Source organism: Mus musculus, chromosome 5 (genome assembly GCF_000001635.26).
Source record: "Mus musculus strain C57BL/6J chromosome 5, GRCm38.p6 C57BL/6J".
Classification (NCBI taxonomy): domain Eukaryota; kingdom Metazoa; phylum Chordata; class Mammalia; order Rodentia; family Muridae; genus Mus; species Mus musculus.
In genome coordinates this window covers 122,707,031-122,730,623 of record NC_000071.6, presented here as the reverse complement: position 1 = coordinate 122,730,623, position 23,593 = coordinate 122,707,031, and the positions used below count along the sequence as shown (strand labels likewise).

The 23,593-nt window shown below is 48.6% G+C and overlaps 2 protein-coding genes across 7 annotated transcripts in view; one reads left to right on the top strand and one right to left on the bottom strand.

The window, feature by feature from the left end:
* The window catches only part of Camkk2 (calcium/calmodulin-dependent protein kinase kinase 2, beta), a 61,143-nt gene extending 48,899 nt beyond the window's left edge, over positions 1-12,244 (top strand). Inside the window, exon 15 of one of the 2 annotated variants that reach the window (XM_030254306.1) lies at positions 11,957-12,244. In XM_030254306.1, the coding sequence (XP_030110166.1) occupies positions 11,957-12,017 (61 nt within the window). In that variant the 3' untranslated portion in view covers positions 12,018-12,244. The remainder of the gene's footprint in view (positions 1-11,956) is intronic. The other variant, XM_006530234.4, reaches the window with a different exon arrangement.
* On the bottom strand, positions 885-23,106 carry P2rx4 (purinergic receptor P2X, ligand-gated ion channel 4). Of its 5 annotated transcripts, NM_011026.3 has the most exons (12): positions 22,837-23,080; positions 16,078-16,225; positions 12,240-12,311; positions 12,051-12,123; positions 11,398-11,494; positions 5,950-6,030; positions 5,493-5,634; positions 5,258-5,394; positions 3,333-3,426; positions 3,160-3,225; positions 2,784-2,879; positions 886-2,337 (listed from the first exon to the last, which is right to left on the bottom strand). In NM_011026.3, exons 1-12 carry the CDS (start codon positions 22,968-22,970, stop codon positions 2,311-2,313), a joined length of 1,167 nt encoding a protein of 388 aa, NP_035156.2. In that variant the 5' UTR covers positions 22,971-23,080; the 3' UTR covers positions 886-2,310. The 5 variants fall into 5 exon arrangements, with proteins under 5 accessions (XP_030110057.1, XP_006530259.1, NP_035156.2 ...); XM_030254197.1 differs by lacking the exon at positions 16,078-16,225 and having other exon boundaries at positions 885-2,337; positions 22,837-23,103; NM_001310718.1 differs by lacking the exon at positions 3,160-3,225.
* Between the last annotated feature and the right edge of the window lie 487 nt (positions 23,107-23,593).

Below are 23,593 nucleotides of genomic sequence, written 5' to 3'. Positions count from 1 at the left end.
GTGTGTGTGTGTGTAGAAGCCATTTCCCAGGGTTCCTCACTGCAGGCTTGAGGGGCTTCAGGGAGTCCCAGCAGCCCACGCGTGCATGTGTGAGTGAGGGATCCTGTCATCGACTCCTACCCTTCCTGGCTGTGCCCATGAGCAGAGATGCTGCCGCCGAATACAAGATGACCCCGGGTGAGCGAGGCCAACAGTACCACAAATATCATCCCTCACACCCAGCAGTGGGACAGTGCCATCATGGGTTCTCAGCCCCTGAGATAGTAAACAAAGAATGACCCAGTCTTCTGTGACAGAAGTTGCTGTAACAGAGTGCCACAAACTGTCTGATTTGCAAATAGAAATGCCCCAATTTTCTGGAGGCCAGGAACACCATTCCTGCAGATACTAGGTCTGCTGAGGTGTGCCCTCTCCTTCCAGGATGTCTAACACACAGAAGGAGCACAAAGCCACGAGTCCCTCTCTTAAGCCCTTTTGATAAGGCGCTTAAACCCATTCATGAAGGAGGAGTGCTTGTCCCCTCCAAGAGGCTCCGTCCCCTCGTCTTCTCAAGCCAGAGGTCCAGTTTCTAAAATGTGAATTTAGGGGGACCTACTCCCTAAAACTTCCAGTTCCATTTGATCTGTGTTTAGGCGACACCTAAAAAAAATCATTTCTATGTGAATGTATGTGTGTCTCTGGGTATGCACGTGTCATATGGTTGCCTGTGAAGGACAGGCAAATGTTATCCCCTGGAGATGGAGTTACAGTCAGTGGTGACACTACAGACATGGGAGCTGGAGACTGAACTCAGGTCCTCTGCAAGAGCAGCAGGGGCTCTTAACCATATAGCCACCCCCAGCCATATGATGTGACCTCTAAAAAAAACCAAAACAGCCCAGCAGTGGTGCTGCACGCTTTTAATTCCCGTACTTGAAGGCAGAGGCAGGCAGGTTTCTAGGAGTTCAAAGCCAGCCTGGTCTACAGCTTGAGTTCCAGGACAGCCAGGGCTACACAGAGAAACCCTGTCTCAAAAACAAACAAACAACACAAACCAGCGTCTCCTTAAAACCATTTCATAAGTCTTGCCCCCAGCGCCATAAGAAACAAAACCTCTTGCCAGAAGCAACGTGAGCTTTCCTGAGCATGGCTGGCTAGCCCACAGGAGGCTGTCACAGACAAATACTGACAGGAAGAGGCTCTCCAAAGCAAGGAGTCTCTTTAGAGATGGTGGAGGGTGCCGTGTGGGATGCGAGTGCCCTGTGGGTTAGGGCAGGACAGAGGCGGCATGTTGTTACAGCCAGAAAGCCAAGGCAAACTTTGAAAGGTAAGAAGAGGACTTATGCCGCTGTTGGGAAGTACAAGTTCTGGTCACGGATTTACCTCAGGCAGAGACGGAAGCAGCGGATAGAAAATCTAGCTGCTCCTGGAAGTGACCTTCACTGCAAGAATGTGCATATACATAATCTTACCAACAGGCAGATACCACACAAGGACCTCCCACCCCAGCCTTGTTTGGTGGCTCCGTTTGTATGCTGACAACTTTAATAATGTAAGGCGGATCCGGCTCACAAGCCGGGAGGCAGCACAGACAAGGATCTTTTAAAAACATTATTTTCTTTAATGTTTGGTCCTAGGTCATTTCAACACAGCCCTTATGAAAGGAAAAGCTAACCCTGCCTTTGTTCCGAGGACAACTTCTCTGGTCATAGGGAAGAGGAATAGTATCCCAGGCCTCCTGACGGCACCTGGGGGAGCCTCCTTCCTTATAAAGTGCTTGGACAGAGCTGCTGTGCCTCCAAGGACTGGGCCTGTCCGTAAGCCACAGCCGTGTCTCTGCTCCCATATTCCCCTTACCTCAGTACACTCACATTGTATAAGCAACAGGTGACCCAGCCAACAGCACACCAGAAATCCATTGTGTGTAGTGTGCAAATGACCCCCCCCCCATATGCACAATGAGATTAATAGGGTTTCTTGGATGTCTTGGAGTTTGAGGCCAGCCTGAGATGTGTACAATGAACCTGTAAAATGTAAAAATGCCGGAACTCCCGTGGGAAGTGGGTGCTGTTATGGACGTGTGGGATTCCAGCACCCCTGGAGGTTGAAGCAGGAGGATCTTGAATCTGAAGCCCATCTGAGCTGCAGAGCAGGACCCGGGCTCAAAACCCACAAAAAAACAATACAAGACGTGCTCGGGCAACCCTGAGTATTTGTGGAGTGGAGACCGAGTGAGACTCTGGAACCGTCTCTAGAGTGACAGACGCAGCAGCCAAGTCTCCCATATTTCTGCATCACAGGCTGAGTGGGATTGAAATGTAGGGTTAGGCATCACTGGTCCGTCTCTCCGGAAAGACCCTGCGAAGAGGGGTAAACGAGTGACTACCCAGCCCGTGTTGCCACCAGATCCCCAACCACCTACGGCAGGCAGCGGCTTGGTGCCTCTCCTGAGGGCTTGTGGGGAGATCTTAGCAACAGAGAGGTCTCCAGTTAGTTCTAGAGAGTCTCACAGTAAGGTACAAAACCCTCGTTCTGAGGATGAATGAAAGTACCATGTGGATGGAGATCCATTGTCACAGTCAAGGTGTGACAGTGATAAATAGAAGGTAAGACACAGCTGGGTTTTAAAGAGGGAGTCTATCTGAAGAGAGGAAAAGCCATGCTACTACAGGTGTAACTGCTGGGGTGATCAGCTGACCCGTGCCAGCCTCGGTAGAAGGGCCTTTGCTCGGTGCTCTCCGTGGGGACAAGGGACAAAGGCAAGACGCTCACACTTCGTGCCTGCGCTGGGTACAGGTGCTTACCTGCTCGTAGTCTTCCACATACTTATATTTCTTGTCCCGGTAGTAGTATCTCTTCTTCATACAGTAGAGGACTATGACGTCACACAGCACGGTCGCCTGATTTAGCACAGAATAAACCAGGATGCTTTATAAGACCCCCTTCCTCTGAGATCTAACCTACCAAGGAGGAATGGCATCTCCGTTTCTCTGCATCAGACTGGACTGAGACCAACCGGCTTGGTCTCAGAGGTGGGATTTCTAGGGAATCTTTCTCCTCACCCCAAACGGCATCCAGTCTAGAGTCAAGTCTGAGGTTTAGGGGAAGGCCAGCGCTTGCTCACTAAGCTGCTGACGAGTAAGAAAGGTCCAGACAAGGAAACCGCTCTAAAACACTCACCACCCCTAGGAGCGCCAAGCCAGAGCCAACATTGATCATGGTTGGGATGATGTCAAACTTGCCAGCCTGGCGGAAGACAGGAGGAGAACCAAAGTGTTCTAATGGGGGTGATGACAGAAAATAGGACAGTGGGAGGCTTTCTCTCTCCAAGCAGGGTTCAGAGGAGGGCCTACCTTTCCAAACACGATGATGTCAAAGCGGATGCCATATGCCTTGGTGAGTGTGCGTTGCTCATTGCCAGCAAGGTCCCTGTAGTACTTGGCAAACCTGGAGGAAAAGAGGGTAGGGTGGAGAATAAGTGCAGATCTTGGGGTCCCAGGCAGGGACTGTTAGCGCAGGACCCAAGTCCCTGAGCACAACTTGTCTTGGTTAACGAGTTGCTCCAGTGGCTTCGCAGACACCAAGCACCCTCCCCCCCCCAGGTCAGCCTCCTAGTTAATGTGAGGCAATGTAGCAGGAGGAGCCAGGACCCCTCCCGGAGGAGCAGAGGGACTCCTCTGCCACCAGCATCCTACCCCAGGATGGGAGCCCTTTTGCTCTGAACGGCCTTCCTGATGATACAGCTGGGTCATATCATCATCCCCTGCCTCTCTCCAGGGGACCCTGTGCACTAACAGAACTTGTCAGCCAGTGGGGATCTACAAGACTGCATGGAAGGATGGGGACTGAGCCAGCCCCGGGGCTCACAGCCCGGCTGGAGCTTGGCTCCAGGTGGGATACACCACGCCTCTGGGCTCCCCCCCTGGCTACCACCTGCCATTTTAGTCTCATTGGCTGGATTGAGATACACAATTGAGATAAGACACCAACTCAGCTCACCCTCCAGGCTACAGAATGCAAACCAGGGAAGTCTGTAATCCCAGCTGTCCCGGGAAACTAAAAGGTCAATTAGTTCCTAAATATGCAATATGGAGATTCTCCGAAGAAACCTTGCCCCTATCACCGCTCTGCCCGGCCCCAGCCTTAGTTAGCTTTCTATCAGAATCTCAAGTCTGGGATTTATCTGTGCCACAGCTTCTATGCTATTGGTCCAGGCTTGGGACCCTCAGGTGAGACTGGTGCTGGCTACGGTCTGGGTGTGTGTGAGATCCGTCAACTTCTCAGTTCTAGGATTCCAAGCTTTAGGTCTCCACCGTGGCCCCTAAGAACCCTGAGACAGAGACAGAACCATACAAATCTGACCCCACCCTGGTGTGGGGGTTGGGGGGAGTTCGAATAGCTGCCCTAGTCTCAAGAAAGCCTTCTTACTACCCCACGCAAATTTGATACCACAAGCTACCACTAGAGGGAGTCAAGGGCAACTTTGAAAACTGACCTAGCAAATAAATGCTCGTTAACTGTACACAGGATTTGGCTGCTTTTGAAAAATGGCAATGGTGTTCCCAGGCCTCGCTCACATTCCCAGGTGTCCTGGATTTAATAGTGTCCCTTCTCAAATTCATCTCCACCTGCAAAGGTGATCTTATTTTGCAGATGTAATTAGTTAAAGAGAGGTCATGCCAGATTAAGGTTAACCCTAAATCTAATGTTCTTGAAGAGAAGATCGAACCAACCCGGTCTACACAGCAAGTTCCTAGCCGTCCATAAATAGAAGAGAGAAGGTGGGTGTGGCGGGTGCACACCTCTAATCCCAGCACTTGGGGTGATGGTGGGGGTTCAGGAGTTTACGGCATCAGACCGCAGAGTTCACAGCAACATAATCCTACAGACTTCTGGTTTCAGAACTATCGAAGAATAAAATTCTGTTGTTTCGAGCTGTTCGGTGTCATCTGTTACTAGAGCCCGGGGAAACAGATACAGCAGCATCTTCAGCTGGCTAGTTTCAGTGCAGCCTCTTTTTTTTTTTTTTTTTTTTTTTTTTTTCTTTTCGAGACAGGGCTTCTCTGTATAGCCCTGGTTGCCCCGGAACTCACTTTGTAGACCAGGCTGGCCTCGAACCTAGAAATCCGCCTGCTTCTGCCTCCCAAGTGCTGGGATTAAAGGCGTGTGCCACCACCGCCCGGCTCAGTGCAGCCTCTTATATTTTAGTGAGACAGGTCTCAGGATGTGCCCTGGGCTTGAACCACATGTACGCATCCTCCCAACGCGTGAGCGGTACCTGAAATTGTAGCCAGGAGACACGTTGTGTTCTAAGTCCCGAGTGTCGAGGCGCCGGAAGGAATATCTGGGCAGGCAGTGGGAGGCAGCTCTGTCAAGGTTGCAGTCCCACTTGATCTGGATACCCATGATGCCTCCCTGTGGGGAAAGCAGGGGAGGCTTTCGGAACTCAAGCTCACGCTGGGGCCGGGATCCTGGGGCAGGTAAGATGCGAGGAAAACCATGCTGGCACCTACCTCCACTGCCATCTCCTGAAAGCTGTGGCCCGCATCCGCCACGATTTGGCCAAGACGGAATATGGGGCAGAAGGGATCCGTCCGCGCATTATAAATGCACGACTTGAGGTAGGAGGTGGTAATGTTGGGGAGGATATTCCTCCTGAAGTAGGGGAGGAAGCAGAGAGTCTGAGCAAGGGCAGCTTCGGGGAGAGCCAGAAGTTCTTTTTTATAAATCTTTTTTTTTTTTTTAATTTTATTTATTTATTATATGTAAGTACACTGTAGCTGTCTTCAGACACCAGAAGTGGGCACCAGATCTCGTTATGGATGGTTATGAGCCACCATGTGGTTGCTGGGATTTGAACTCAGGACCTTCGGAAGAGCAGTCAGTGCTCTTAACCGTTGAGCCATCTCTCAGCCCCCAGAAGTTCTTTTTAAGAGGCGCGTGAATGCCTATTGCCCGGCCCCCACTTACTTGCTGAAATTAAACTTGGGGTACCAGATGTTGTTCTTTACCAAGAGGGTGAAGTTTTCTGCAGCCTTTAAAAAAGCTGGCCTGGAAAAGGAATTGTACAGGTTATTACACACATGCGCATTGCGGTCGGTGCCACCTTTCCGACAGTTTACAGCGCCACTCTCGCAAGGAGAATGGGAACATCTGGCATTTTCTATCCTCTTTTGTGTCACACTAGGGTCACCAGGCCTTCCGGATCCTTCCTCTGAAGAGGCAGAACTTCCTGCCCAAAGCATTCAATGAAAGGGATGCTGGCTGTGGCCACCATGATTGCCTAGCATCTGCTGGCCTCCAGTTTGCCTTTAAGGCGTTCATGGGTTATGGATGCTCCTTGGATCTGGTTTTATAAGTCAAAACACAGAGGAGTTCGCCAGCAGGGACATTCTGACCTTGCTGTAAAGGAAACTATACTGCCAGAAAGCTCTAAGAGGTGCCACACCAGCCTGCGGCTGACAATACAAGGTGAGTCTGTCCCCAAGGGGACTCGTTTCTTGGGTGAATTTTTTTTTTCTGTAAGAATTCAGAAATGTGGGTCTGGAGAGATGGCTCAGCAGTTAAGAGCACTGACTGCTTTTCCAAAGGTTCTGAGTTCAAATCCCAACAACTGCATGGTGGCTCACAACCATTCGTAATGAGATCTGATGCCCTCTTCTGGTGTGTCTGAAGACACCTACAGTGTACCTATGTATATCAATAAATCTTAAAAAAAAGAAAAGAAAATAAGATGTAGGTCTGACCCCTCTGTGGAGGAGGCCTCTTCTGAGACAGACGAGACTTTTGAAGTTATAAATAGATTCAGTAATCTCAGCCCCTCATCAGCAGCAAAGCCACAGCGGGCCACCTGATGAGGGAAGTCCAGCCAGACACTTTCTGATGCTAAGAGAGGGCCTGGAGCTGATTCAAACTCAAGGTCTCCATTCCTTATCAAGAGGGAGGGGGTCACAACCGGGCTTTTCCACTAATGTCATTTTCGGTATCATACCTCCTAATACCAGTGCACCCCACAGGCAACACTTTTTAAAATTTTTTCCTTTTCAAAAAATGAAGTGAAATTCAACTAAAAAAAAAAAAAGATTAGCCATTTTAAAATGAGTCCCTTTAGTGAGATATTATGGCCCATCCCTGCTATCCCAGCACTGGGAAGACTGAGCCAGGAGGGTCACTGACTCCAAGAAAGTTCTTAGGTGAGCTTGATTCTTTTACAAGGCAAAGTAATATTCCATTGTATGGGCATACCACAATTTGTATGCATTTATTAAAGTTGAGGTGCTCTCACTTAACCCCCCAAAAAGTGATATTAAAACTTGTAGTTAATATTATTGTCTATGTAGGGTCTGTGGTCTGGAGCTTAGTCTTAGTAAGAAACACAAATCAGGGGGCTGGCGAGATGGCTCAGTGGTTAAGAGTGCCGACTGCTCTTCTGAAGGTCTGAAGTTCAAATCCCAGCAACCACATGGTGGCTCACAACCATCCATAACGAAATCTGATGCCCTCTTCTGGAGTATCTGAGGACAGCTACAGTGTACTTACATATAATAAATAAATAAATCTTAAAAAAAAAAAAAAGAAAGAAACACAAATCAGGAGGTGATAACCAAGATACCCCAAGTCAGGCTTTCCTCTTCAATCAAAAGGAAGGGACAGAAAAAGAGTGGATATATCTCTTTTGAGTGCTGTGTGGACATGCAGGCTTTATGTCTGTATGTATATCTGGAGGTGTCTTCTTCATGAACACAGTCTACCTCTGAGACAAGGCCTTTTATTGGCCTGGAGCTCACCAGTCAGACTAGGCCAGCTGGCCAGTGAACCCAAAGGATCCTGGCTTCCACATCCACAGCACTGAGATCAGAAGCCCGTGCCACACGCACAACCTTTTTATATGAATCTTCAGAGCTGACCTGAAACAGTGCTGTCTGGTATAGATACATTGTCAAACACAATCTAAGCCACATTGTGATTTCTTCTCCTTCTGATGTTTGGAGTTTTCCAGACAGGGTATCTCTGTGTATTCCTGGCTGTCCCAGAATTCACTCTGTAGACCAGGCTGGCCCCGAACTCATAGAGATCCTACCTGCCCTCGATTCCTGAGTGCTGGGGTTAAAGATGTGCACGATCACAGCCCAGCATGAATTATTTCTTCAGGGCCGGGCGTGGTGGCGCACGCCTTTAATCCCAGCACTTGGGAGGCAGAGGCAGGTGGATTTCTGAGTTCGAGGCCAGCCTGGTCTACAAAGTGAGTTCCAGGACAGCCAGGGCTATACAGAGAAACCCTGTCTCGAAAAACCAAAAAAAAAAAGAATTATTTCTTCAGACAGAGTCCATATATCCCAGACTGGTCCTAGACTTAGCACCCTCCTGCCTGAGCTTCCTGAGTGCTGAATCACAGGCACGCACCGGCATGACTGCTCTACACCATACTTCTGCAAGTTTTCTGGAGACCACATTTACACAAAAAAAAAAATCATCGTGTGCACAAGCATAGAGGGTCAGATGACCATGTGCACGTTGGTTCTCGCCTTCAACCATGAGGGTTCCAGGGCTAGAACTCGGCTCAGCTGCAAGTGTCCTTTTCTACTGATCCATCTTACTGGCCCAGTCAGCAGAGCTGGTTGGATTTATGTGTGTGTGTGTGTGTGTGTGTGTGTGTGTGTGTGTGTGTGTGTGTGTGTAAAACAGTAGCAAAAGAAAGAAAAACGTGCATCTCTGACTTTGAGAGGGAGCTGGGGTAGAGATATACAGGAGGAGTGGGAAGGATGAAGGGAGGGAAATTGTATAATTATATTATCATTTGAGAAGCTTTTTTTAAGTAAAGGAGAGGGTGAGAGTTAAGGGCTCTTTCACCTGAGCTCAGGTGGATCCCAGCTGCTTATAACTCCAGATTATCTGGATACCACAGGCACTTGATACACATATACATGTATTTTCTAAGAAGAATCTCTAAGAAATATAATTAATTAAATTTGTGTTTTTGAGAGAAGGCTTCTTTACATAGCCCTGGCTGTCCTGGAACTCACTACATAGACCAGGCTGGCCTCGATTTCACAAGAGATCTGCCTCTGCCTCCTGAGTGCTGGGATTAAAAGCATGCACCATCATGCCCTGCCTCTTTAGGAAATTTTAAATGAGCCAGGCGTGGTGTCGCACACCTTTAATCCCAGCATTTGGGAGGCAGTGGCAGGCAGATTTCTGAGTTCGAGGCCAGCCTGGTCTACAAAGTGAGTTCCAGGACAGCCAGGGCTAAACAGAGAAACCCTGTCTCAACCCCACCCCCACCCCCAATTTTTTTTTAAATGTAGAAAGAAAGTGACATTTAGTATATACTATCCCAGCATGTAATATGACTTGGATATATTATATGGCCAACATCAAATATGAATCAGGTCTTATGCCATGTGCCTTGGTCATAGTTTTTGGAACCTACAACATGTCACATCAGTAGAACACATTACTTTAGACCCAGTACTTCACAAACCTCAACAGCAGCAAGTGGCCAGCAGCCCCAGTGCTGGAGACTACAGTTACCAAAGATGCTTCCCGGGACCCATCATACCCCAGGATCCCTTCCTCTTGGTACTTCTCCTGTGCCTGAGCCACCAGGTTTCTCCCAGTGGTAGTTCATCCAGGCCGAGCGCCATAGCTTCCTGCTCCCCAAGTCTCACATAGGACTGAACACCACAGAAACGCAGGCTCCATGCAGGTCTCTACGCGCAGCCTCTGCCTCCACCTATGCTAAGCCCAGATGTGACTGGGAAGATGGTGTTCAGGGCCCCTAGAACCAGCTGTTGTTTATGACCTTGCTTTGACAATTTCCCCACCTCTTTTCCTTGGCAACAGAGTTCCCAGTCTCCTTTGGAAGCTAGGCCTCCCTCCCCCTGCCTTAGCCTGTACATTTTGGGCTGTACTGATGGCAGACCTAGCGCCTGAGGCAGGTATGGGACCCAAGTCCAAGCTGAGAAGCCATGCTTATGGGTTGAGGAGTTTCACGGGTGACACAGTGATGGACAGGTCTGGACTGCACATCCAGGATGGGAGACATAAGCCCAGGGATGCAGAGGAGGCTACCCTGAGGAAGGCAGAGGCAAGAGGAACCTGGTACTCTGTGATCCCCAGACCTAGCCTGGCTCAGTCTTTTCTGTGCTGATTGTGTGTGTGTGTGTGTGTGTGTGTGTGTGTGTGTGTGTGTGTGTGTCTGTGTGTGTGTGTGTGTGTGTGTGTGTGTGTGTGTTGGGGTTGGGGGTTATGTGGGCATGGTGCTTGAGACACCCAAAGCCAGGTTATGATAGCTTATGCCAGTGTTCCCAATACTTGGAAAGCTGAGGCAGGAAATGGACAGAAGCAGATGACCCCTGTGGGGTGAACTAGGGAAAGGCTGAAAGAGGCTGAGGAGAAGGGCGACCCTGTAGGAGGACCAGCAGTCTCAATAAATCTGGACCCCTGAGATCTCTCGAACACTGGTCCACCAAGCAGGTAGCATATTTCAGCTGATATGAGGCCACTAATACATATGCAGCAGAGGACTGCTGGGTCTATGTTCATTCAGAGATGATGCACCTAACCCTCAAGAGACTGGAGGCCCCAGGGAGTTTAGAGGTCAGGTGGGGTAGGGGGTGGGGACATCCACATGGAGACAGGGGAGTGAGGAGGAGATATGGGATATGGAACAGTCGGAGGATGGATGGGGGCGGGTGGATAAAATATAGAGTGTAAAAAAATAAATTTAAAATTAAAAAAAAAAAAAAGAGTTTGGGCTTGGCTGCTGCTGTGACTCAGTGGGTAAATAACTTGCTGCGATGCCAAAGGATTTGAATTCCATTCCTGGTCCAAAATGGTAGACGGAGGGGGCTGACTCGCAAGTTATTTTCCAAACTTCATAATTATACACATACAAATGTAATTTAAAAAATATCAAAAAAATTCAAAGCCATCCCGGAGTACATATTGAGGATCTTTAAAAAAGATACAAGACCAGCAGGATGGTGGTCACACGCATCTTTAGTCCCAGCACTCGGGAGGCAGAGGCAGGCATAGCTCTGAATTTGAAGCCAGCCTGGCCTACAGAGTGAATTCAAGGATAACCAGGGCTACACAGAGAAACCCTGTCTGGGGAGAAAAAAAAAACAAAAAACAAGACCATACCCCAGGAACTGTTTCCTGTTGGTTACCTCCAACTGACTGTGCTCCAGCACACGTAAGTCACCTGCGGCCTTGTCACAAGTGACAAACCCTTGTGGCTTCCTCGCTCTGTGGTTGACAACCACCCTCTCATTGAAGAATGGCCCTACTCGTGACCCGACTCATGGAACAAGAGTGCACACAAAAAAATATCCAGCACAGGGGCTCACCTCACCCTCTCTGTCACCTCCCTCCAGGCTGAGAACCAAGGCTAGGGGAGCCTGGGGTAGGACTCACGTTGGCACACCAGCGTCATTCTCCACTGGGCACCATGCGGCCACCTCACAGGTCTTCACAGACGCGTTGAATGGAACACACCTTCCAGTCCCAATTCCTGTGAAGAGAGGACAGGGCTGGGCAGCACAGGGGATCTTGTTGCCCATCTTTTTACCCTTGTGTAGCAGTACAGTATGAGACCCAGGGGATCGTGGGCAGCCATCTTCAGTAAAGTTACAGGATTTAGATGGTGTCTTAAAAACTAGACAAGTGGAAAAAGAAGGCTGCCTCAGGGCTGGCCACACGTCTGCTGAAGTGACACCAAGTCACAGAGAAGGGGCACCATCTGGGCTGCCTGCCACAACCCAGGTAAAGGCTAAGAAGGCTCCTGGAGCTGCTCTTATACCAGGTTCCCCCAGGTTCATGTAGCAGGGGGAGGGGGTCTTCTCTGCTGGTGAGTTAGAACCCTGGTTCATCTAAGCTAAGCCTGGGCTCTACCACTGAGCTATATTCCAGGTGGGGGTGGGGAACAGAGGTAGGGGTGGGGCAGATTCTAATTTCTGCAATTTCTCTATTGCAGACATGCTACCGGAAGTGTGATGTCATCAGAAGCCACCCTCCCCTGGTCCAGCATCTGCTGAGACGTCGCAGCTGCTCAGGCTACTCATTCCTACCACTGCTGTGGGTGTCCGAGGAGCCGAGAGTGCAGTTGGCGTCTGAATCGCAAATGCTGGTCTTATCAGGAATCTGGGGAAGAGATGAATGTAAACAAGTTCCCATGTGCTCTGTACACAGTACACACTTTACCAGGAGTAGAGGTGGGTGTGAAGCCTGAGGGGGGCTCTTCCCAAAGAGCCACTTACCTCTGGACAGGTACCCTGCGTCTGGTTCACGGTGACGATCATGTTGGTCATGATGAAGAGGGAGTTTTCCTCCTGTGGAGAGAACCCTATTGAGTCACCCTAAGGAGAGCTGAGTGGGGCTATAAAGAAAGTCAGATGGGGCTGGAGAGATGGCTCAGTGGTTAAGAGCACTGGCTGCTCTTCCAGAGGAGCTGAGTTCGATTCCAGGCATCCAGATGGCAGCCCACAAGTGTCAGTAACTCTACTTCCAAAGGACCTGACACCTTTTTCCAGACCTGACACCTTTTTCCAGCCTCCACAGGCACCGGGCATGAAAGAGGTGTGCAGACATAAATGCCAGGCAAAACACCTTTACACATAAAATCAAATAAAATATACCTAAAAAAAAAGAAAGCATTTGAGTATTTAAAAACAGAAGACTAGAAGTCAAGAGGACATTAAAAAAGGAGAGAGAGAGAGAGAGAGAGAGAGAGAGAGAGAGAGAGAGAGAGAGAGAAAGAAGGTCCTTTTATGTATGGAGGAGGGGTGGCTGAGACAGCGTGTCATGTAACCCAGGGTGGCCTCACAGTGTATACAACCCAAGCTGCCCTTGGTCTCCTGATCCTCCTGTCGCCACAGTCCAAGGGATGGGATTACAGGTGTGCACCATTAAATCCATCCAGAGATTTCCTTAGGAATATAAGTGAAGGGGATGGAGAGATGGCTCAGAGGTTAGGAACAGAGGCTGCCTTTGCAAAGGATCCAAGTTTAGTTCCTGGCACCCACCCCAGGTGGCTCACAAGCATCTACAACTTCAGTTCCAGGGGATCTGATGCCCTCTTCTGACCCATCTACGCAAAACTCTCAAACATCTAAAGTTGTTATTATTATTTACTACTATTATAACACAATTTTAAAAACTGATCTATGGTCCCTCGTTCATCCTCCATGGGGGTTTATAACCTCTGATAAAACAAGGAGTTAAAAAAAGCACCTGAGACAGATAGCTGCCCAAAAATGTTCCTAACGGCAGGCACTTTCACAACAGGAAAAAGGTAGAAACAAGCCAAAGGCCTAAACTGGCTAGAAAACCAGCTGTGGTCTATCCATTCAATGGAATTAGCATTTGGCCATAAACGTGATAAGATGTGATGTGTGCTTGCTACATATACAAACCTCAAAAACATGCTAAAGACAGCGGAGATATAGCTTGGTCGTAGAACTAGCCTACCAGTCACAAGGCTCTGGGCTCAGTTTCCAATTCCACACAATTATGGGTTGGAGAGATGCTTTGGCGGTTAAGAGTGCTGACTGCTCTTCCAGAGAACTTGGGTTCAGTTCCCAGCAACCTACATGGCAGCTCACAACCATCAGCAACACCAGTTCCAGGGGATCTGATGCCATCTTCTGACTTCAGCTGGTACTGCACACACATGGTATACTGCAGGTACACACACAGGCACTTTTTTTTTAAAAGCATGCTAAAGGCTAAATGGGGGTGGTATATGCCTTTATTCTGACCAGGAAGCAGAGACAGAAGGATCCATGAGTTCAAGGCCAATCTGGTTTTATAGTGAGTTCTAGGTTAATCAGGGCAGCATAGTGAGACTTTCAAAAAACAAACAAATATTAAAATACTCTAGAGAAGAGACTGTCAGCCAGTAACATAATAGTACTGGCAGAAGTCAGAAGAGGCCATCAGATTCCCTGGAACTGGTGTTGCAGATGGTTGTGAGCCACCATGGAGGTGCTGGGAACTGAACCCAGATCCTTTGGAAGAGCAGCCAGGGCTCTGAGCTGCTGAGCCATCTCTCTAGTCCCCCAGACATTTCCCTTTTTTTTTTGAAGTTTTTTTTTCCCCTCCTTATAGATACAAAGGAGTCAACCCAGAGTTTCTAGAAAGCAATTCTCTGCAGAGAAGAGAGAGGGACTGTTAATTATGACCTTCTCAGACAGAGACCCCAGAAGATTCTGAGTAGATGCGCCCCACCCCCACCCCCAACCTCCAGCGTCTGCTTGGGACTTTCAAGAGCTGCTAGAAGCTTTCAGCATCTCATATTCCCCTCAAAAGGAGGAGAGTCAGCTTGAGGAGCCACGTGAGGTATCAGTGCAGTTGGCATCCCCACCCCTGGGTGAGACAGATGGTGAACACTCTGCAAGAGAGGTGAGGCAGCAGTCTCTCTCCCGGCACCTCGTCTCCTTTCTGGCTACTTAGAGACACCCCTTTATCTGCTGCCAATAGAAGCCTTGCTTGTGAGCCTCCTCCAGTTAGACTTGCACAGCTGGGTGTAGGCTACGTTCTGTTTCCTATTGCTCCTCTCAGTCTGCTGATGCATTAAATGGATGTGATAGTTATGGTTCATCCAGAGACAGCTCAGGAAGAGAGCCCCAGGGAACCCCAACCCCAGCCCCCCACCCCCACAGTCCAGTCCAGTTGTTTGACAAAGCACAGCAGCTGGCTGGACTTCCCCTTTCAGGTTCAGCAGAGGGCTGGTGTGACAGCCCCAGAGACTGTTACAAGGTTGGAAGTCACCACCTCTCTGCTGAGATTGGTACAAACCAAAGGACCACCCCATTGCCACCACCTACTCCAACTCATTTTTTTCCAAAGATTTATTTATTTTATGTATGTGAGTACACTGTCTCTCTCTTTCAGACACACCAGAAGAGGGCATCAGATCCTATTACAGATAGTTGTGAGCCACCATGTGGTTGCTGGGAATTGAACTCAGGACCTCTGGGAAAGTAGTCAGCGATCTTAACCGCTGAGCCATCTCTCCAGCCGGCTCCAACTCATTTTAAAGTTTTGAGACAGGGCTTCAAGGTGTAGCTCTGAATGGCTTGGGACTCACTACCTCACTGTGTAGAACAGTCTGGCCTTGAAATTTACAGAAATCTGCTTGCCCTGGCCTTTTTGAATGCTGGGATTAAAGTGGGATTAAAGGCACGCATCACTGTGCCTGGCAGACCATTTTCTTTTCCTGTCTCATTAGTTCTGCCTTTTCTCTGGACACTTTTCTCCTGAGAAGGCAGAGAAACCAACACACTTGAAGACACTAGCTTCTCTCTCTCTCTCTCTCTCTCTCTCTCTCTCTCTCTCTCTCTCTCTCTCTCTCTCTCTCTCTCTCCTAGTTCCAAGTCAAGTGCTCACAGCTCAATCCAACACACCAGGCCAGCAGCACATCAGCTGGGTGGAAGGAGACTCGAGGCCAGGGTTTGTCCAAGCAGCGGACAGCCGAGTGAGTGTTTAACACAGCTTTTGGGCTGGAGGTTTGGCACAGCAGCAGAGCCCTTGCCTAGCTTGTACAAGCGAGCATCAAGCGCTTGCCCATCCAGCATGTGCGAGCATCCACCTCTTGAAAAAGAGACCAAAATGTTAAAGTGCATCTGTATGGCTTAACAGTGTGTAGGTGAGGATGGCTCACACAGCAATTTAATTCCCTGTTCCTGGTGGAATCATCGGATCGTTTCCTTCTAGTTTGGGTGGTTTGTTTTATACCCTCCGACAAGCTTTACCTTGTGGGCATAAAATAAGAAAGCAGAGCCATAAGGCAGAAGGTGTTATTTCTTGCCTTGCTTCCCAGGACTTTTAAGACCTTTGTTTCCTTACTCTTGGGAGCCCGGAGGCATGAAGGTGTGGGAAAGACAGAGTGTTGGGTTGGAGCCAGCTACATTACTACAGCGCTGTAAAGCTCTCAAGGGTTCTGTGGGAGAAATAACATCCCAGAGAGATCTGGCTGTATTGCCTTCTTGGGCTAAAACAACCAGGGCCGGGAGGTGGCAAACTCTGGCCACTCACTGTATTTTGAGCAAACCAGCAAGGTGCTTCCTGTGTACAGATGTAGACAGCAAGACATACCTGAGCTGGGACCACATAGTCGGCCACGTCCCAGATCCGGAATCCAAGCTGAGAAGTGTTGGTCACAGCCACACCTTTGGCTTTGGTTGTCACCGAGCTGACCACAGAGTCCGTTTCCTGGTAGCCCTTTTCCCACACGAACACCCACCTGAGAAAGACAGTAGGTCACAGGAACAGTAAAGTCGACCTGACACAGAGGAGTATCTGAGAGCCATAGGGCTAAAGGGTGGCATTTGATCTGTGACTGGTAAAAGCTGCCAAACTTCTACACGGCACGATTGTAAATGGACATTGTAGCCCCACTGGTTATTATGTGAGAAATGAACGCTGTGGTCAGCCAACACAGTCACAAGCTCCAGGAGATGCACAGTGAACACTACTCTTATTACTGGATGTCTAAATAGCCTCTAAACACTACAATCTATGGGAATCAATAATAGTATAATATAATAGTAGGTTATTATAACAACAGTTTCCACTTGATTTACACGCAGTAGGTCATTTAATCCTGACCATTTTATGAGGCACATGGCGTTATTGTTACTTACAATTTATAGAGACGGGAAATGGTTAAGAGACATTAAAGAGACAAAGAATGGTTAAGCCAGCCGGGCATGGTGGCACACGCCTTTAACCCCAGCACTAGGGAGGCAGAGGCAGGTGGATTTCTGAGTTCGAGGCCAGCCTGGTCTACAGAGTGAGTTCCAGGACAGCCAGGGCTACACAGAGAAATCCTGTCTCAGAAAACCAAAAAAAAAAAAAAAAAGGTTTAAGCCAAATCTTCCTAAGGTCATACTGAAAGTATAACGTAAAAACAAAATTCTAGGCCTTTAGGCCCAGGCTTGGGAATGTGACCTCTGTGACTTAATGCTCCAAGGTATGCTAATCATAAAACAGATAGCGACACTCCTCCACCCACCTGCTTTCTGGGTTCAAAGAGTATTCATTCAAAGAAAGTCACCCTGACCATTGCGGGAACCCGCTCTGCAAATATGCTATTGTTAGGGGCTCTTAAAAACTGTCTTGAGAGATAACCTGCACAATTACCAGGTATTCCTTGTGACTCTTGTGACTTTGCACTTCCTTGTAACTCTTAACTGGTATCTTTGGTATTTTCCAACAAAGCCCTCCCCACTTCCTTGAGTTGTGGTTTCTTCCTTTAAATAGCCCCTTACCCAGCTACTCCAGGCGCCACAGTCCTCTACCCCTGCATGGTGTATGACCATGGGCCCAAGAGCGCTCTTGAATAAAAGTCCTCTTGCAGTTTGCAGCAAGACCATTTCTTGTGTGATTTGGGGTGTCGCTTCTCCTGAGTCAGAATGTGGGGGAGTCCTCACGTTGTGGGTCTTTCAATACATATAGCTAGCACATGGCAGAGTAGGGATTTGAACCCAAGCCAGAAAAAACTCTGGAGCCACTATTGTTTGTAGACAAGAGAATCTTTTCTTTTGGACAACTTTGGGTATTTAAGACAAACTTTTGCTATGTAGCCCTGGCAGGTCTGGTACAGGCTATGAGGCTCAGGTTAGGCTCAAATTCCCAGGTAGCAATCCTCCCACCTCAGACTCCCAAGAGCTGGGACTATAGGAGTGAGCCACTCTACGCAGCTGTTGGTTGGTTTGTATGATAGTGTGAGGGTATTTGTGTGTAGGTGTGGGCTCACATGGCAAAAGTCAGAGGACAACTTTTAGAAGTTGATCTCCCTCGTAGATTCTGGGGACCAGATTCAAGTTGTTGGACTTGCATAGCAATCACTTTGGGTTTTTTTGTTTTTGGGGTTTTTTTTTTTTTTTTTTTTGAGACAGAGCTTCTCTGTGTAGCCCTGGCTATCCCGGAACTCATTCTGTAGACCAGGCTGGCCTCGAACTCACAGAGATTTGCCTACCTCTGCCTCCCAATTGCTGGGACTAAAGGCATGCACTTCTACATCAGGCTAGCAAGCACTTTTTCAGACATAGTCTTGCTATGTAGACCATGATGGTATTTACTAGATAGCCCAGGCTGGCCTTGAACTTAAGATGACCCCCCCTGCCTCAGTCTCCCAAGCATGCACCATGTTCTGCACTGGGAATTTGTGTTTGTGACTGCATATATAGACCAGAGAGCAGCCTCAGGTGTTCTTGCTCCAAAGACATCCACTTGGGTTTTGATATGGCAGTTTTTTTTTAAAGATTTATTTATTTATTTATTATATGTAAGTACATTGTAGCTGTCTTCAGACACTCCAGAAGAGGGAGTCAGATCTCGTTACGGATGGATGTGAGCCACCATGTGGTTGCTGGGATTTGAACTCTGGACCTTCGGAAGAGCAGTCCGGTGCTCTAACCCACTGAGCAGTTTTATCACGTAGCTCTGGATGGCCTGGAATTTCCTATGTAAATCAGTCTGGTCTTGAACTCCCTAAAATCCACCTGCTTCTGCCTCCTGAGTGCTGGGATTAAGGACATGTGCCACCCCCATGGCTGGCTTCCACCTTGTTTTTCTGAGACAGGATCTTACTGGGGCTGGATGATTAGATTAGCCATCGAGCCCCAGGGACCTGTGTCTGCCTCCCCAGGGCTGGGATTACAGGTGTGTGATCCAGCACCTTGTTCTGGGGGTCCAACTCTGGTCCTCCAGCTTGTGCTTTGAGGACTTCACTGTCTGAGCTCTCCTCACCCCCTCGGGAAACTTTTACAGTCCTGTGTTCCTTTTTCCTAGGAATTCTATTCAGGTCATCTTCTTCTGCTCCTTCCTTCTGAAGTAAGGGCATTGCTGCTGGCCTGATTAACTACAAACCTGAAGGTTCCTGTGTGAGTGCTGGGGTCACTGGGTCACTTAACTGCTCTGCGTCTCAGCTTGTCCTGCCTTTACACTGAGAAGGATAACAGGACTTCACAGGATTGCAGTGAGATAAGTTAATAAGGCAAGGGTAATACCTTACTTAATCAGTGCAGAGCAATCTAAACACTGCCAAGAGCTGATGTCACATTGCTACAGAACACCAGTCTATGTTGTTTCAGATACACCCTCAAAAGACTTCAGAAATAGGTATTGTTTTTACCTTTTCTATTTTTTCTTTTCTTTCTTTCTTTCTTTTTTTTAAAAAAGATTTACTTGTTTATTTTATATTGTATATGAGTACACTGTAGTTGTCTTGTCTTCAGACACACTAGAAGAAGGCTTCAGATGACATTGCAGATGGTTGTGAGCCACCATGTGGTTGCTGGGAATTGAACTCAGGACCTCTGGAAGAGCAGTCAGTGCTCTTAACTGCTTAGCCATCTCTCCACCCCTCTTTCTTCCTTCCTTTCTTTCTTTCTTTCTTTCTTTCTTTCTTTCTTTCTTTCTTTCTTTCTTCCTTCCTTTCTTTCTTTCTTTCTTTTCGACAGGGTTTCCCTTTGTGGCTCTGGCTGTCCTGGAACCTACTCTGTAGACCAAGCTAGCCTTGAACTCAGAGATCCACCTGCCTCTACCTACTCTGTGCTGGGATGAAAGGTATGTGCCACCACTGCCTGGCTCTTGGGTTACTTCCTCCTGGGTTTGTTTGATATAAGCCATCCCCGATCCTCTGCCCATCCTAAAGATGGTTTCTCTCCCACCGAGCCCTCTTCTGCAGGGCGCTAATGATGGAGAGGTGAGGGCAGAAAGACTGTGGGTTTTATGACCCAGTGCACCGAGTTGCTGAATCCAGGAATGAGAGATGACACCATCATCATGGGCTTATTTCCTCATCACATGAGTAAGATCCCTGGGAATTCTGGGCAAGTCTTTCCGCAGAATTCCCTCACGCACAAAGAGATTGCACTTTCACCAAGAGTAATGAAATCAGGAAGTTAACACAGAAAAGCCAGGTGTGATGAAGCGTGCTTATAAAGCCCGGCACTTGGCCGGGCAGTGATGGCGCATGCCTTTAATCCCAGCACTTGGGAGGTAGAGGCAGGCAGATTTCTGAGTTCAAGACCAGCCTAGGTTACAGAAGTTACTGGCCAGATAATCACAGATCTTGTCTTTAAAAAAAAAAAAAAAAAAGAAGGAACAGGAAAACTAATGACATATTTTATGTGGTCCAATATAGGAAAAAAATTGGGGGGGTGGAATAGGGGACGGGATGAGACAGGATTTCTCTGTGTAGCCCCAACTGTCCCAAAACTCACTCTGTAGAACAGGCTGTCCTGGAACTCAGAGATCCTGCCTCTGTCTTCCCGAGCACTGGGATTAAAGACTTGTGCCACCACCACCCTGAGACATCATCAATTTCTAAAGTATTAGACTGGAACTGGACTTGGTAGTGTACACCTGTAATCCCCTCACTTGGAAGGTGGAGACAGGATTGGGAGTCCAGTCTCGTCATCCTTGGTTACAGACTGAGTAGGATAGCCTGGGCTACATGAACCTGTCCTACCCACAAGCCCCACAACCTCCTTGCTGGTGAGATGGTTTCAGCGGGTAAAAGTGATCACCACATATGTCTAAGAACCCGAGTTCCATCCCTGGAACCCACAATAGAAGGAGAGAAGTGACTTCTAAAAGGTGTCCCCTGGCATCCTTGTGTGCTGTGGCATGTTCCCGCACTCATACACAGATACATACCCAAAAATAAAATCAACATTTAAACAAACAATAGCACAAAGCTTGTCTGGTATGCAGAAGGCCTTTGGTACCTCAGGGGAAAAAGTACTGATATGGAATTTTACTTTTTTGGTGTACTATATCAAATATAAAACCTCGTGTGTTTTTTTTGTTGTTTTTGTTTTAGTCTGAGTGCATTTTAATTGAGACAGCTTGAGCATTCAGTGGCTGCATGTGGCCCTCTTCCAATGACAACAGCCACAGAATCTTATGGGTGAACAGATTATCCCAGGAAAACAAAAGCCGAGAGCTCAAAGCTACTGGTGAGCCCCTGATTCCAGATACTCCAATCCAAGTTATTTAGTGAGCTAGCAGCAGGGCTCAGTACTGGAGAGCCCATCCCGAGCACTGGAATTATTCACTCCAGAGACTTAATCTAATCTGCATTTAGATACTGGCCTCTCAGGCTGGAGAGATGGCTCAGCGATTAAGAGCACTGACTGCTCTTCCGAAGGTACTGAGTTCAAATCCCAGCAACCACATGGTGGCTCACAACCCCCTGTAATGAGATCTGACGCCCTCTTCTGGTGTGTCTGAAGACAGCTACAGGTACTTAATAAAAATAATAAATAAATCTTTGGGCTGGAGCAGTCAGAGACTGAGGGAGTGGGTTGACCGGAGCGAGCAGAGGTCCTATATACAATTCTCCACAACCACATGAAGGCTCACAACCATCTGAACAGCTACAGTGTATTCATATACATAAAAATAAAAAAAAATCTTAAAAAAAAAATAGATACTGGCCAGGGGTTTTTCAGGTACTGGTGACTGAATGACTCCAAGGCCTCATGCTAAAGAGGACGTTTTTTGGAGACAGGGGCTCACATAGCTCAGGCGAGCATTCTTCTGCCTCAGCCCCATGAATACTGGGATTGCAGACATACTGATTACTGCCTCCTCCAGCTTCAGCGAGTCTTATCTAGTGTCTACCGCTTCCATATGGTGGAAGCTACAACCTTGTGAGCGGAAACTCCTCTGCATTCTTTTGAATGCCCTTAGGCGGTCTGAACAGATTCCAGACCTAACACCAAAGCAGGAGACCTGTTGATTTATTATTTAGTTGGGACACTGTAATAATTCTGGTTGTCCTGAAACTATGTAGACCAGGCTGGCTTTGAACTCATAGATATCTGCCTACCTGTCTCTCACCAGTGCTAGGATTAAAGGCTGTATCTTAGGCATTCTTAACCATCTCTCTGGGCCATCTCTCCAGCCACCTGTGTACCTATTTCATATACCTAAGGCCACACAAAGCTTTCTCAGGTGAGTGTGGTCAGGCACAGAGGTCTTACAGCTCTGAGTCAGTTTGTGAATTGGCAATCTATCTGTGTTTTTTGTGGATTCCTAAGTGACTCCAATGTGTTGTTTGGGGACCCGTGCTTTAGGCCCTTTAGTAAGAAAACAGATCCACCTGTCACGCTAGCAGCTGTTGACACTCGAATACCTTGAAATTGGGCCCAGGAGGCAAGGTAAGGTTCACCATCTCTCCTGGGGTGTATTACAGCCTTACAGGTGCATCCAATTAAAATTAAACGTTTCATAACGCCTAGTGATGGGAGGGTATATATAAACAGTAATGAAGAGCAGAGTTTAGAATCAAAATCAGGCGGGTACTCATATTCCCAACCAATCCAACAAAACAAAGGAAGTGACCTTGGGACACTTTTGGGAAGTGTGACATCTCAAGGGTACTGGGTTATCAGAAGCTTCTTAAGGTAACAGAAACCACAGACCCAGAAAGTACCGAATGAAAACCACAAGCCTTGGTTTCTGTCCGAGTTTGAAAAGGAACCGAAGAGAAGTCCGTGACGCACAGAGTTAAGCCTTCCCTGCCCTGCCCCTCCACCAAGCCAAGGCGCAGCATGAAGCAAGTCGGGAGGGAAGGATGCGAGAAAGATGGGGTGACAGTCTAGCTAAGACGAGGCTTAGCTCCCAGGACGTCCAGTAGTCCCCAGTGTCCTGTTCAAGCTGGTTCCAGGTGGCTTGGCTAGAGCCCGGCGAGGGCGTGTCGCCGCCCCTTGAACTCGGGGAGGAGGGGCTTGGCCGGCTCAGCTATTGCCCCAGACCCAGAGAGCGAGCAAGGGGGCGCTGCCAGGTCCCGACAGTCTGGGTTGCCCCCAGCCGCGGCCCCTCCCCAGGCCCGCTCACCCAATGACGTAAGCCAGGATGAGCAGCTGCACCACGCGGTTCATGAGCCCCACTTTACGGCTGCGGATGAGCACGATGCGCGGCGTGTCGTACTCGAACAGGAAAGCCCGGAGCACGGAGCAGCAGCCTGCCATGGCTCCGCCGCCCGCTGCTCCGCGTCGTGGCCACCGCGGGTCGCCTTGTCGCTGCCACCACCACCACCGGGTCCGGGCAGCAGCCCCGCCCAGCAGCTCGGCCCGGAAATAGGCGGCGCGCGACCTGAGGAGCGCGTCTCCTCCCCCTCTGCCACCCCAGGGTGACGCCCCAACTCGTGACCCTCTCAAAGGGACGATCTAAAAAGCAAGAGTGGTATAGCACTAAGGGACGAATTACCTCTGGAGCAGGGAGCAAGGTCAGCTCCCGGAGGGACAAGGATAATGACGCCCTCAGGCCTAGGATTGAAAGGCAGACAGTTGAGTTCTGTTGCAAAGGACAGCTCTGCGGTTCAGATATAGGATAACGAGCCGTGCGCCAGGGGAACTTGGATAGGAGTTACATTCCTAGAGGACCCGAGTGCTGAAGAGTCAGTCCCCTGACTGAAGGAGGCAAACTTGATCTGGATGTAGTGGAGGGAGCCCCGCTGTGCTGCTTTATGAAACTATAGGGTGGGTGAATAAGTACCTGGTGTACTAGGATGTCTGCAGAAGTCAGCCACAAATGCCACCATATACCCCTCTTAGGCCTGAAGCCGATCCATGTCCCTACCCCTAGTCAGATA